The 14,850-nt window shown below is 44.1% G+C and overlaps 2 protein-coding genes across 3 annotated transcripts; both read left to right on the top strand.

Annotated features, from left to right (window-relative positions):
- Nucleotides 1-2,620: 2,620 nt before the first annotated feature.
- Nucleotides 2,621-9,890, top strand: naxd (NAD(P)HX dehydratase). Its single transcript, XM_084545238.1, has 11 exons — nt 2,621-3,753; nt 3,840-4,292; nt 4,473-4,623; nt 4,734-4,779; nt 4,879-4,967; nt 6,966-7,074; nt 7,250-7,300; nt 7,400-7,504; nt 7,597-7,717; nt 8,650-8,773; nt 9,367-9,890. Exons 1-11 carry the CDS (start codon nt 3,240-3,242, stop codon nt 9,515-9,517), a joined length of 1,914 nt encoding a protein of 637 aa, XP_084401364.1. The 5' UTR covers nt 2,621-3,239; the 3' UTR covers nt 9,518-9,890.
- ing1 (inhibitor of growth family, member 1) lies at nt 9,390-14,678 on the top strand. Of its 2 annotated transcripts, none has more exons than XM_084545240.1 (4): nt 9,390-9,522; nt 11,786-11,960; nt 12,352-12,500; nt 13,247-14,678. In XM_084545240.1, exons 2-4 carry the CDS (start codon nt 11,822-11,824, stop codon nt 13,877-13,879), a joined length of 921 nt encoding a protein of 306 aa, XP_084401366.1. In that variant the 5' UTR covers nt 9,390-9,522; nt 11,786-11,821; the 3' UTR covers nt 13,880-14,678. The 2 variants fall into 2 exon arrangements, with proteins under 2 accessions (XP_084401366.1, XP_084401365.1); XM_084545239.1 differs by lacking the exon at nt 9,390-9,522 and adding an exon at nt 10,250-10,377.
- Nucleotides 14,679-14,850: the final 172 nt, after the last annotated feature.

The following is a 14,850-nucleotide window of genomic DNA, read 5'->3' as shown; positions in this document are numbered from 1 at the left end:
ATTAAAATAAAATTATTTACAAGTTGCTGACAATTGTCAGGATGTTGTTTGTGCCCCCTCCTCAAAAAATTCACCATGTCTCAACTAATAACCATAAGAAACAGAAACATGAGTAAAATTTATGCAATTCTTATCAGCAGCATATTTTTTAAATATACAAATTAAGAGAATTGCTCTTGTGGTAAACATAGTGCCTAGCATACGTTTAAAGACTACCTGAAGGACAAATCTAAAAGTAAAATTGCCAGATATCAGTTGTATAGAATAAATATTTGTCCTGAAAAAAATATTAATACAGTTTATTTATTAATTTACTAATAATTACTGGAGAAGGGAACATTTCATGAACATTTAGCACACTTGATTCGAGACGAACAAGGTTATAGTTTCTTCTGTAGAACGGAAAACACAAGAATATCAGAATGAATTTTTAGTCAAAACTATATGGAAATCTCACCAAATCCAAAATAGTTATGTCTACACTTAATAGTTTAAGTGCTAAATAAACAAGTTTGGTCAGTGTTTTGTTGGTTTTGCCTGCAAGACAAAGCTCAGGGTAAAAAACAGAGCATCAATCTCCCTGTTTCTAATGTTGGATCATTCCAGTGGGCGGGTGTTAGTTTTCAAACCTCAGCTTGACTAGTATGACACACAAAGATTCCTCTTCAGTGGTCTTGAAGTTCCTCACTATATATAGTAACACAAAGAATCATGAAGTCTCATGATAGACCAACAATGATCAGCGTCTGTATCGCAGGCCTATGGGTTTAGACACTGACTTGACAAAACATTAGATACATTGGGAAAGTGGTTGTGTACTTGGACCAGGATCTTTTCACCTCAGCGCTCTCCAGTTCTTCCTTCTCATGTCACTTATGAAGAAAACCTAGAAGATTTAAGAAGAAAATATGACTTTCTGCCCATGTCCTTTTATTAAAAGTAAAAGATAACCTCGTTTTTTTTCTGTAGGTTAATCTTAATCCCACAAAGTGCATTAAAAGTGTTGATGTTCAATATCAATCCAGAGGAATTTAACATAAATACAATCAAGTTTTTTAATGTTTCATCTTGTGATATTTTAAAGGAGTGCAGCTTTAAGGTACTTCCGGTTTTCCTGCTCAGCTGTAGTGGCTGCCCACTGAGGATAGCTGAGTATCGGCCTGTCCGAGGAGCCTGTGAAGGCAACATAAACCCTCTTCTTCCTGTCCCACGGCGCTGGGCTAGGGAGCCTCATGATCAGGATCACTTGTGTACACTTGTCAGCGCTGAAGCGCAGCTCCAGTTTAGGTAAGGGGGACTTCTGCTGGGTCGGTGGCTGCAGTTAGACAATGGCAACATGTCTCAACACATTCAGCTGCTCGTCTGTAGCTTGGTCACGGCTGCACTGTCGATTATCGCCATGTTGGTGTGTTTAAACCAGGAAGGTAAAGTGGAGGAAGTGTCCTGACATTTGTATTTTAGTCCAACGCGGTTGTAGCTACAGTGTTAGCTTGAGCGTTTTGGTGCCTCTCCTCCATGTTGGTGGAGCAGTTGACAGTTGGATGTGTAACCCGGGGGCTCTAGGACCCCGCGGACACCTAGCATACGGACACTTAGCTAGTTAAAGCAAAACTATGAATAAAGAAAATAGATAATATGCATAATATAAAAGTTCCAAATATAATACATTTGTTTGAAGAAAACAAAATAGGGATGTAAAATATTGGGTCAATATTAAAATGAAGATTTTTAAAGCCTTGTAGTTACTTAACGTCTGGGTAGTTTTTTGTTTTAATAGTAATTTTAATGGTTTAAAATATCCTATCATTTCATTCTTAAACTGGTGGATACTGGGTTTTCTCACAGACCATTTGCATTTATCGATGTAAAAAAAAAAAAAAAAAAAATCCATATAAAATAAGAAGTTTTAAGAAGAAAACATGACTTCTTTCCATATCCTTATTATTTAAAGTAAAAGATAACCTCCCCCTTTTTCTAAACCATTAAAGGTAATTTTTAACATCACTCCAGAAGAGTTGAGCATAAATACATTAATAAAGTTAGTTCACAATAACACACAGGATTCAGAAAGGTCACTTCTATACTTTTTTTTTTTTTTAGATACTGGGTTGTTGGATAAATCAAGTGTGTAATTCTGAAGGACACTTCTTTAACTTTATTGTTATTTATTGTTTATTTATTGATATTTGTTAGAGTAGGTCCAAGTTTTTTTTCCAAATTATTGTTCTATCTTAAAGGAGTGCTGCTTTAAGGTACTTCCGGGTTGCCTGCCCAGGTGTAGTGTAGTGGCTGCTCACTGGTTGTTGACTGCCTCAGAGCATAGCTGGATGTCCGAGGAGCCTGTGAAGGCAGCATAAGCCCTGCCCTTACTGTTTTCCTTCCTGTCGTGCAGCCATGGGTTAGTTAGAGAGCTTCATGATCGATCAGGGTCATTTGTTTACACTTGGCGACGATGATGAGAGAGGCTTGGACTATGGTAAGAGGGACTTCAGGTGTGTCGGTGGCTGCAGCTGGAGAACGACAACATGCCTCAACACATTCAGACCCTCGCCTGTAGCCTGGTCACAGCTGCACTGTCGATTGTCGGTGTGTTTGAACGAGGAAGGTAAAGTGGAGGAAGTGTTCTGACATTTTTTATTTTATTCCAACGTGGTTGTAGCTTTAGTGTTAGCTTGAGCATTTTCGTTGCCTCTTACTTCATGTCGGTGCAGCGGTTGACAGTTGGATGTGTAACCCGGGGGCGCTAGGACCCCGCAGACACCTAGCATAAGGGGCGGGGGGGAGGGGGCCGGGCCGAGAAAGGTGAAGTTAACCTCAGAGGACTGATCAGAGGTCAGTTTGAATTTCCACCAATGAATCTAAAGGTTGCGGAGTCGGCTCGGGAAGCTGATCCCCGGTCAGTTTGTCGGAAAGTACCAAACTACGCATTTTGTTATCGACGTGAAAGGATAAACACAGACGGCTAGGCTGTAGCTAGCATGCAAAGAGTTGACCACTGTCCCTTATTGTGATGGTCCTCAAGTTTAGGACTGTAACCGTCCCCTCCGCGAGTCCTTGTAAGCGACACAAATGGACGTTTGACGTGGTTTGGGGCAGCGGCACCCCGCGGCTTTGACAAACAGAAGAGCAAAGATTCAGACCAGACGTCCACCACAGTCCGCGGAGTCAACACCTCCATTCAACTCCCCGGGGTGGTGGGGGTTACGCCGTGAAGCCGGCCTGTGTTTTTTGGATCAGCCATGCAAGCGAACACGACGAGGGGCTTCTTGTGGTCGGACGTGGAGACGAGGACCCTGTTGAACATCTGGGGGGAGCAGGACATCCAGACGGCGCTGGATGGGAGCTTCCGAAACAGCTTTGTGTACCGCGACGTCTCCCGCAGGCTGGGGGCCATGGGGTTTGAGAGGACGCCGGAACAATGCAGGGTGCGCATCAAGAGCCTCAAGAGACAGTACCTGTTAGCCAAGGAGGGCAATCTGCGGAACAACGGGCAGTACCACAAGATCTGTAAGTTTTACGACATCATGGAGAGGATTTTGAGCAACCGGCCGGCGCTTGACCCTCAGGAGTTTATGGACGGCGGGGTGGGAGGAGAGGAGGCCGTGGACGGCCTGGAGGAAGATGGAGAAGACATTCAAGATGCATACTCGGAGAGCACAGGGGAGTGTCCTTACCCTGCTGAGACTGAAGTGAAGTTGGAATACCCAACTGTCCCCATCCCTATTCCAGTGAAAGTGACTGTGGGCAATAACAGTAAGTGCATTTGTCCTTCTGTGTTAATAGATGCCTTTTCTATTAGTTGCATCACATAATGTTTCACTCCTGTCCTCCCCTCACAGGCGCCTCAGCAAGGGCAAACAACAGCACCCAGTCGACGAGCAATCCATCAGCCAGGACGCCCAAGCGGCCCAGGAAGAGGCGCGCCAACTTCCCCATGGAGAAACTGATGGAGCAGTTCCTGGAGCAGAGCGCCCAAGCCGAGGACAGCTTCTACCGCATGGAGGAGCAGCGCCTGCAGGCGGAAGACCGCCGCCGGGAGGTGGAACACGACCGGGAGCTGCGCATGCTGCAGATGCTCGGCCAGATGTTCTCCGGCATCTCCGCGGCCAGGACCGACTCCGCGGCCGCCCCTTGCAGGACGGCCGCGGCGCCCCCAGCCCGCGCCCCCGTCATCTCTAGCGCTTCCCCGTCCCACGCGCGCGGCCCGTCCGGCCACCCCAGACGCCCTTCGCCCCAGACAGACAGTTTCGTTCAGCAGAGCCAGCTGCCCGACACAGATCCCCACGCTTTAGGTATTGGTTCCGGTGTCATGTGTTGAGCCTCGAGGAGGAATGTGTGAAGGCGGAGCAGCTGTTACGTGAAGGCTCAGTCACTCTTGTTATTGTCCTTTTATTACACCATCACTGTGCGTTGCTTTTGTTGGTCAACTTTTGTGCCTTTTTGAAACTGGATAAACCTCTTTATCTCCTCAGCGATAGAACGCCACATGAGAGCCGGCTTTGCATCACACAGAGGCATGGACGACGAGATCCTCTCTCTAGTTAAGACCATAGTCCCTCCGCTGACATCCAAAAAGCACAAGGGACAAGATGGGCGTATTGGGATCATTGGAGGATGCCAAGAGTATGTCAAAAAAAAAAATAAACAAACCCTCATAAATGTCATTCACTGAGAAATTTGTAAATGCACAGAACATTGTCCCTAATTTCTTTTCACCTCCATCCCCTCTAAAGCTACACAGGAGCTCCGTATTTTGCAGCCATCTCTGCGCTGAAAGTGGTAAGCGACCGTTTTGATCATTAATAATTCAGAACTCATAGTCTTTTTGGGTTTGATTGTGCGACGGCGCCTTTCTTTTTTTTTTTTTTTTGTTTCCAGGGGGCCGACTTGTCTCACGTGTTCTGCACCAAAGACGCCGCGACTGTAATCAAATCGTACAGCCCTGAACTCATCGTCCACCCGGTCCTGTGAGTACAAATACACCCGCATCACTGACAAGACGGCTCAAGATGCTCGATACGTCCGATTTCGTAACGACACTCGTGTGATATTATAGGTGGAGTTATAACAACGTGTCTGGTCAGAATTTTGCAACCGCCTGCAACTGCTGTGCTCATTTGGTAAGTTGTTAATAGTCGGTTGAGCTGCATTGAATTAGGGCTTTATTAATTAAACCAGTCTGTAAGTAGAGCAGACTGGGAGCTTCTGCTTTAAACGTCTCTCAAGGTTTTCAGCGTGTGTTCCGGTGTCAGATTTCAGAGCCTCCAATGAAAATCGATCCGACTATCGAGTCTCATGATGAAATTCACTTTATACACATTTTTAACTGTTGACCTGACTTACATCTTCAGCCAAAGTATCCAGTATATGTTACCACACATCACAACGTGGCGAAATAGACTTTTTTTAATTTATTTTTTTTGCACCAAACATGTTGCCACTTTTCACGGCAGGAAAAGCGCAGGTCCAGGTAACTGATTGCCTTAATGATAACGTGCATTCCACGTAGGTGAGCCGATGCCAGGATCCTGGTATCGAGCTGTTATTGACTTGTCATAGCAAGAAAAGAAATGCTTCATTGGCTCAGTTCTATTAGGTGTGCCAGTAAACTGTTGCCATCTGGCTGACTTTCGCCGTACCCCGACCCTGAACGTTGCACAACTTAACTGATAGCAGATGTCATTAATTTTATCAGCTGCATCTGTGCAGTCCCTGCTCTGGCATGCCAAAATGTCAGCTAATGACATGCGATGTTGAGTAATATTTCTGAAATGGACAACAACTCAGCCAGTTTATTAGGTTCCGCTAGCTTCAAAGTTTATTTTATGACTTGAAGGCCGCGGTTTGTGGTGCTGTTAATTGTTTTACTCTGTCCAGGCCACCATTAGTAGGTCAGGCTAAATAACCGGAACCCCCTCTCTACTCCCCACATACCCGCATTCACAGTTCATCAGCATTATAATCTGCACCCTCCAAAATGACCATAGAGTTGAACAACGGCATCAGTAAACAACAAAAAATTTTAAAAACGACTAAACGTCGTGGTTTGAGGCTTAGTTTTATTCAGATGTTTTATCTGAGAAGCAGGTTTTTAAAAAATGGTGTATACAGGACATGCAAGTAATTAGCTCTACAGAGGCTTGTGCAGATCTCCACTTGTTTCTGTGGGTGTGGCTGACATGCAAAAATTACCCTTAACCAAGTTCCTGTTTATTATCTTCGCCCAAGGCATGAATAAAAATAAGCTTTGAATTTTGTGCATTCAACCCTGACTATGGGCCTGTTCAGACCTTGCGTTAAGATCCGGTCTGGGCTGTCAGATTGCGGGTGGGGGGGGGGGCTTTAGGTGCGCGTGTTAAGACCCGAGATCCCATCTCGGTCTCACGCTCTGTATGCAAATAAACCTCGACATCGTCCGGGGCGCAGTAGAATATTTTAACAGCTGCCGTCTCTAATGGATCTCTGCCGGTGCTCCAGATCAGGGAACGGCGTCGGTTCGTGCGTGTGCGTCATGACTTTGGCAAACGCGTTTAGTTATTATTTATTGATCTCCGCCCTGACGTTAGTTAGAGCTGCACAAAACTCTGATTAACTCCAGCCCTGGAAGTTTCCACACGCACCATCTCCGGTAATAAAGGTAAATAAAGACATCGGTAAATGAGGAAACGCGTAACTTAATCACACACGGCTCCTCATGCATCAGCATAATTGCATAAATAACAAACAGAATCCCACTCGTGTGCTCATATTAAATACTTTCATCTGTAAATTCTCACTTATTTCTTTTTCCTTTTAAGGCGATCATTTATAAAAGCTGTGTGTTGCTTTTTTGTTGTCTGAATGAATGAGTTAAACTCGACTGACGCGGGAGCGCCCCTGACGAGTGTAGGCGGCCTTTAACGTGACTCCGGACGCATTGCGTTCACACCACCCTAACCCTAACGAATCTGTGTGTGTCTATCAAGGGACAGCCCCAACGCGGTGGAAGAAATTGAAAAATGGCTCCCAAGACTGCATGGCCTCGTGGTGGGACCAGGTCTGGGAAGAGAAGACTCGTTACTGAAAACGGCCAAGGCACGTGGACTGTAATCACTCAAGACGACCCCTTAGACCGGCTGCTTGTGTATTGACGCAAAAGGACTTCTTAGATAGATGACCGTGATAAACCTAAGCTTTGTATGCTTGTGGCTCCGTGTATTAATGCCGTGTTCTTGCTTTGTCTTTATAATGCTCTGCTCTCTCTTTTCAGGAGGTGATTGAGAAGTCCAAATCAAGAGATATCCCTATAGTCATTGATGCGGTGAGTCTTGATAACATTGAGTTTCCGCTGCTGAACAGATGGGCTTCTGTTCGCAACGTCGTAACCAGCGCGTGTTTGTCGTTTGGTTCTTTCCAACAGGATGGACTGTGGCTAGTTACGCAGCAACCGTCTGTTATCCAAGGGTACCAGAAGGGCATCCTTACACCCAACTTCATGGAGTTCACCCGGCTATACGAGGCGCTGGTGGGTCTCTCTGCAGAGTTCAGTTAGTCGCCTGTTGATGTCGTGTAACATACGGTGTGATTCAGTGTTTTCTTCTTGTTTGTGCGTTTCAGCACCATGAGCCCTTGAACAGCAATGACCATCAACGCAGCGTCGTGCAGCTCAGTGTAGCTTTGGGAAACCTCACTCTGGTGCTAAAAGGAGAACAGGATCTCATCACGGACGGCAGCAAGGGTTGGTATCACACACAGCTTTATTATAAGGCCTGTTCTCAGATCGCAAGTGGCCAGCTTTAGGTTCAGACCTGGCATTAGCATGCGTCTCCAAATGCGTCCTCCCGATCCGATCTCAGTTTCACACTCTGTATGTAAATAAACACCGACATCATCTGCGGCGCATTACAATATTTTAACAGCTGCTGTCTCTAATGGATCTCTACCGCTGCTCCGGAGCCGAGAACAGCGGCGTTTTAAGTGCGTGCGTCATGACTTTGGCAAACACGTTTAGTTGTTATTTATTGATCTTCGCCCTGACGTTAGTTAGACCTGCACAAAACTCTGATTAACTAGAGCCCTGGAAGTTTCCATACGCACCGTGATCTCTGTTAATAAAGGCAAATAAAGACACTGTTGATGAGGAAATACTCAACGCGGTTCCTCATACATCAACATGACCACATCAATAATTAACAGAACAGGATTTATTTATTTTTTAGTTAACTAACAGCTACATGGACAGAATACTTTAAAAGGCTCTCATTACTAATGAACAGACATCACTTACAGAGCTTTTTCCTTTTCAGGCGATCGTTTATACCTGTCGTATGCTTTTTTTTCCTCAAATGATTGAGGCAACCCTGTTGAGTGTAGGCGGTCTTTAATGTGGCCCAGGACGCATTGCGTTCACACCACCAAAGGAATGCGGACGAATGCGGGAACACGTGACCCAGATCACCTCCAAATGTGGTCAGAGATCAGATATCTCAATCTGAGATGTCTGGGATATCGCGCAGATCGGATCTTAATGCAAGATCTGAACAGACCCACGCACTCTTTGAAGGCTTCCAGCTGATCATTCAGTGCATCGTTTTGTTTAAATCACTGCTATATTATATTCTTCTGAGGCGGTGCTTCTTTTGACGTCATGCAATGGCCTGTTGTTTTCAGTTTACTCGTGCAGCGTAGAGGGCAGCGGGAGACGATGTGGCGGACAGGGTGATCTCCTGTCTGGATCTATGGGAGTGCTCGCACACTGGGCCCATGCTGCCTCCCCAGCTGGAATGATCAGAAGGTGAAGAAATTATTGCATGTTGGGACTGCTTTATTATTATTATTATTTTTTTCCTTAAAGCTGCAGTGCGAAACCTTTTACTCTTCCTTCTCACAGTGAGTAATTAGACAAACACTGTTGATGTACTGTATGACTTATGCTTGTGTTCAGAAATAGTTTCAAATACTCAGAGATATTTCCACAGTCCAAGATGATAATACATCATATCAGTCGAGTAAATGTTATGGCTACACAGCCCGGCCGAGACTAGTTTAATTTCATTCCTGTCATTTTTTCATCTCGACAGCCTGCAGTCACTGATGTTGGACTTTTTAATATACTTAAAGACTTTTTTCTAACTGAATCTTAACGTTTTTCCAGACCTCCATATACCCATCTGTAGCATCCTGTTATTGTTACATAGGCACGTCACTGAAATGCAGAAACATTACAGTGTGAGGCTTTTTCCCATTAGCCTTCTGTGTTTTTATACTTTCACAATGCGGGGTCTTGATACTTTCTTGAATTAAAATATTGCACAAAGAAATATAGGCCGTATAATTTGTGTTATATTGTCCCTTTGTCTCCTCATTATCTATTTTCTCGTCCTTCAGCGTGAACCCATCGGTTGTTGCTGCGTACGGCGCCTGTTCGCTCACCAGAAAGTGCAACAGTCAAGCCTTCCAGCGGCACGGCAGGTCCACCACCACCTCAGACATGATCCAGGAGATCGGCTCAGCCTTCAAACAGCTATTTGAAAACTGAAAACGGTCAAAATTGTTGTATAGTTGTGTATATTTGAAAGTGCGTTCTTAACACACACACACACACGTTTTGTTGGGCTAGCAGAATATGTTCTCAGAAAAAAATGAATCTAAATGAAGATTTGACTGTGGACCGTCCCTTCAAAGAAAATGTTTGAAACATGGTGCAAAAAAAAAAATGAATACGCTGACACGTTGTTTGAAGCGTATTCAATGAAACGCAGCGTCTTATCTCCCTAGTAGTGTAATGAATGCAGTCACCAAACTGGATGTTGAGGTAGCCAAATTCTTCACAGCCCACCAAAGAGACTGTAAGGTAAACATAAGTGGGATCACGGTAAACCTGTGTGAGTTTTCAAATAAACTATAAATTTGACTTTAGTGTGAATGTTGGACCAAGTTCTTGAAAGCAGTCGTGCTTCGTGCCATGGCAACGCACCGCCAGAGGGTGGCAGCATTGACTTGTATGTGGAAAGATTTAAACACGTTTGTTTGTGTACAGACAAAAACGGCAACTGGTTTTAATTGAGATTCACGTCGAAATATAGTAAAGTATTATTATAAATGGAGTATAACGTAATTCTTTGGGGGGAGAGCGGTGAAATGCTGTGTTACTTCATCGTTAAAAACCTAAACCGCCCGCTGTGGAGTACAGCGCATGCGCATAGCTGAAAGTATTTACTCAGGCACTTTAGCCGACAGCTAACATTAGCCGTTTGTAGCATCGACGGCTTGTAGGCTACTAGGACCTGCGCTGCTACAGTAGTGCAGCAGCGTAGTTACACACACAGCCTAGCGTTAGCAACAGCGGCATCTCGGAGCACTAAAGGTTAGCTTCAGTAAAAAAAGTATTATCCACAGGTAAGTTACGACGCGAGCTTCTTACCCATTAACTACACCATTGTAGTTTGCGCTACGGTGTTTGTTTTAAGTAGGGTTTAACGTCACGGTTCGGTTAGTAACGTTGTAAGCTAACAAGCTAATTTGGCTATCAACGCTGAAGCAACCATGCTAGAAATAAGACCGCTTCAAGTGTCAACTCGTATCTGTTCGTCTCGTCTACCGTGTAATGTTAAATTCAATCAGTTGTTTAATTTAAGCGTTGGGTGTGTGTGTGTACCGTTACATCGCGGGTGTACCGGGGAGGCTGTAAACGGTTTTCTGTTCTGAGTGCGTTGATTTATCTTTTTGTTTGTCACATTAGTAGGGTATTATTTTCGTAAACATCTAACGTTGTCATATAGCTACTGCAGCTAGCTAACGGCACGCATATAAATTACAGTTGAATGTATTTCTGCGTGGAGTAACGTTTAACTAACTAAAAAAAAAGTTGGTTAACGTTACTTGACGTTAACGTAAACGTACCAGCAGGGTCCTGTTAGCTGTAGTTAGCGTTGACGTACGTTAGCCAGTAGAGCTGAGCTGTTATTGATGGATATAAATCTAGTTTAGCGGTCAACTTGTTTGTATTTAGGAGGCATGCTAGGTTATGATTCATCCACTTCCCAATAAACAACACGGTTCCCCGGGAATTTTAGCCAGCTAACGTTTAGCCGTATAACATTACTGTCGCCACAAACTATCTGCGACTAAAAGTGCTTTGTTGTCCACATGATGTCTTCCGACTGCCATGTTCGTGTTCAGCTATTATTAGCGTTTTTAATAGTCTACTCTCTGCTGGCAGATTCATGGTACACGTAGCAATTTCAGGATGGCTGACCACAGATCACCCCCTCCCCTCCCCCTTTTACATTTTGTTCGTTATTGTCTGCAGCAGCTTTCCTTCGGTAGACTAGTTATAACAAAAGCAAAAACAGTCCTGCACTAAATCTCAGCTTCGTGAAAGTTATGGCATTCAGCGTTAGTTTGAGATAACTTAAGAGAGCTGTTGATTCAACTGCGTTTTCGTTTTGGAGGCTGTGGTTTTTGACCACAACAGCAACAGCAGGAACATTTGTTTGTGTTTTTATTCAATATAGTTTAACAGCAACACAAACTACCTCCTTAAATTATCACATAGGTGAATTACTACCTTTCTCACACTGTTTCAATACAAACTCAACATTTATAACAGTCACTCAGCACTGCCACATCAAAATAAGTTATTAAATTAAATGTGTATGTGTTTCCATATTAGTTAGAATTGTCTGATGTTATAAAGTAATAGTTTCCTTTGTCATTTATCTGCTATTTTGACAGTGAAATGCTTCAGGATCACTGTGGCCTTACAGCAGCAGTGAAAGTGTTAATAATGATTTGTTGCTAACAGGTGCACGAGTGTCCTGGCGGGGAAAACGGCTCCACAATGTTGAACCCGACCAATGGTGACCCGGGCCACGTTGTTGTTAACTATGTCGAGGAGTACCTGGACCTGGTGGAGTCTCTCCCCTTTGACCTGCAGAGAAGCGTGTCCCTGATGAAGGAAATTGATGCCAAGTATCAAGGTGAAGGAGCTGGATATACTAGAACGGTTTCAAAAAAAGAGTGTGGCAATAAAACGTGCATTAATTAAAGATTTGCTTCACAACCCCATGCCCCTGATTCTTTCAAATCAAACTGAAATCATGTTGTTTTGGTTTTAGCTGAATCACCATAATCCGCTGCGAACTGATAACGGTGCTGTAGCAAGTTTGCATGATACCACAATTGCTCCTAATCTGTATTTGGCAGACATACTGTACTGTGTATTCGCTCATAGTTGAGGGTTTATGCCCAGACGCCAATAATAATATGGTGACAGTTGACATATCTTCTTCGTTCTGAGCATAGCTTGAGTTCCCATTGTCTTATTTTTCCTTAAACTCTCTTTTTTCCCTCAATTTCCTTTTTTGCCAGATGTTCTGAAGGAGCTCGACGATGCCTATGAAAGGTATCGCCGCGAATCGGATGCGTTCCAGAGGCGCAAGCTTCAGCTGTCCATTCAGAGGGCGTTGATCCGCAGTCAGGAGCTGGGGGACGAAAAGATCCAGATTGCAGGTCAAATGGTACGTAACGTTCTCCTGCTGCTCCAGCAAATAACGAGGAGAAACTGGATGTTTTTTTTTTTTTTTTTTGTTTGGGTGGACTTTGGTTTCACGCTTAAATGTAGTTCACCAGAGAAAAAGCTTTTTGAACGTTTGTATAACTTAGCAGAAAACACAGAATGACCTCATAGATAAAGGCTAGACCACACGGTCTAATCTGGCCCACAGTGTGAATTTGCAAAGTACAAAAAGTACATAGAAGACTGCAGTTTTTTTTATGAAAATAACTGTTAGCCCTAAGTTGTCCACTGTTTTAGTAAGAGAAGTGGACAGAACACAACACAGACACCCAGGACTGAACAACAGACAGCAAAGTGCCCAAACTGCACTTATTGTACTTAAGAAATGTCCTTTTTTAAAGGCTAGTTTATCAACTGTAAACATTCTCCTAATTTACTTGTTCTTTTGTGCACTAAAACAAATGGAAAAAAATCAGGAGCGGTCGTTACTTATAGGTTATTATCTTACTGGTCCGGCCCGCTTGAGATCAAATTGGGACTGTATGTGGCCCTCGAACTAAAATGAGTTTGACGCCCCTGGGCTAGACAGTTACCAGAAATCTAGTACCATATTTAACCTCCCTTGTGTTATGCACCATAACCACTTCTCTATTTCTTTTTAGATGATATCTCAGTGTGTCGTTTTCTACATGCATGCGAAAATAAAAGCGAAGAGACCCAATAAAATATTAATTTTCTTCTTTTCAGGTGGAGCTGGTTGAGAACCGGACACGACAAATAGACTGGCATTCTGAATTTCTCCTCTCCTCTCAAGAAGTCCCAGAGAGCCACGTCCCCACGGCAGCATCCGTGACAACCGCTGCAGCGGCCCTGGTGTCCTCGTCTTCGGCCACAGTCACGCCGGGCAAACCTAGCCACCATGAAAAGAAGCGCGACGAGGTCACCCCGAGCTCCGGTGGTGGGGACAAGGCTGGGGGGAAACGCTCGAGGCGCCAGAAAAACGGAGAAAACCGGGAAAGCTACGGGGGCCTGGATCACCCCGAGGAAGTGGGAGTGGGGGCGTCCCGGGAGAAGAGGGCCAAGACTTCTTCCAAGAAGAAGAAAAGGTCAAAGGGAAAGTCTGAGAGAGAAGTGTCGCCTCCAGACCTGCCCATCGATCCAGATGAGCCGACGTACTGCCTGTGTGAGCAGGTGTCCTACGGCGAGATGATTGGCTGTGATAACGATGAATGTCCCATCGAGTGGTTTCATTTCTCCTGTGTTGGGCTCCATCACAAGCCCAAAGGAAAGTGGTACTGCCCCAAGTGTAGAGGCGAGAATGAGAAAACCATGGACAAGGCTTTGGAGAGGGCCAAGAAGGAGAGGGCCTACAACAGGTAGCTCGCTCTGCCTGCTCAATGAACTCTGTTGTGTATAAAACAATATTTTATCTGTCTTGGTTTCCATTCACAGTTACTGCAGTTTTAAAAGGAGTTGTTACCTGATGAGGTGGATCTTAAAAATAGTTATTTTTGTAACTACTGTGTAGCTGAGAAACAAGATCGCCGACTCCAAGTTGTGAAGAATGGACACGGTACAGAACAGGACTGAGCTTTATGTTTGTAACTAGCTGTTCTGCACTTACATCCCTCTTTACTTTTCATCATGCATGCAACGTTACCTTCTGTCTCGTATATGCTCCGTTAACAAATAAAACATTTCTAAAGAAAAGAAGAATTTTTTTTTTTGATCTGTGTAAACGCAACTCCCTCAAAACTATATCTATGTATCTTACTGTAACACTCGTGTGAAAGTTGAAAGGTTATTGATCTCTGTCAATTCTGCCACTGGAGATTGATTGATTTTCCTAAAGTGATTCACAGCGTTTGGGACGTGGGACACAAAAGCCAAAGTCCTCGTCTGTGTCCTGACATTGAAAGTTCAGCAGAAGCTCGTGTGAGGTTTTTGAAGTCTGAACTAGACGGCTCAAATGAATCGGATGAATTCTGTATTTCAGTGGATGTATTCGAGCGACCATGGTACAACATTTCTCTGAAGTTCAACCTGCTGAGGGCTTAATGTTTGCCAAGTGTTTTGTATTTTTGCCTTACATAAACACAAACGCTATATAACACACGTGGGCCTGTGAGTACTATATCAAGATTGCGTTGTAGACTGTAAATACACCACTTACAGGAAGTCCTTAACGGTGTCTTATCTGACCTGTTAAGCCCTCGTACTGGTGCATTGTTAAAAAGAGGTCCCCTCTGCTATTTAACTGCAGTATAGAGTATATTTAGGCAGACAGGCCCCTGTATAAAACCATGGTTTACCTCCTATTAGTCAATCTAAAACACCCAGAAGAGTATTAA

This window comes from Chelon labrosus, assembly GCF_963514085.1.
Source record: "Chelon labrosus genome assembly, chromosome: 5".
Classification (NCBI taxonomy): Eukaryota; Metazoa; Chordata; class Actinopteri; order Mugiliformes; family Mugilidae; genus Chelon; species Chelon labrosus.
This window is presented reverse-complemented; position numbering and strand designations above follow the sequence as displayed.

Coding starts and splice junctions, on each gene's coding strand:
- naxd (XM_084545238.1), top strand. CDS start 3,240: ATGCAAGCGAACACGACGAGGGGCTTCTTGTGGTCGGACGTGGAGACG. Junction 7,075..7,249: donor CGTTACTGAAAACGGCCAAG/GCACGTGGACTG, acceptor CTCTCTTTTCAG/GAGGTGATTGAGAAGTCCAA. Junction 7,505..7,596: donor CCCGGCTATACGAGGCGCTG/GTGGGTCTCTCT, acceptor TGTGCGTTTCAG/CACCATGAGCCCTTGAACAG.
- ing1 (XM_084545240.1), top strand. CDS start 11,822: ATGTTGAACCCGACCAATGGTGACCCGGGCCACGTTGTTGTTAACTAT. Junction 11,961..12,351: donor AATTGATGCCAAGTATCAAG/GTGAAGGAGCTG, acceptor CTTTTTTGCCAG/ATGTTCTGAAGGAGCTCGAC. Junction 12,501..13,246: donor TCCAGATTGCAGGTCAAATG/GTACGTAACGTT, acceptor TCTTCTTTTCAG/GTGGAGCTGGTTGAGAACCG.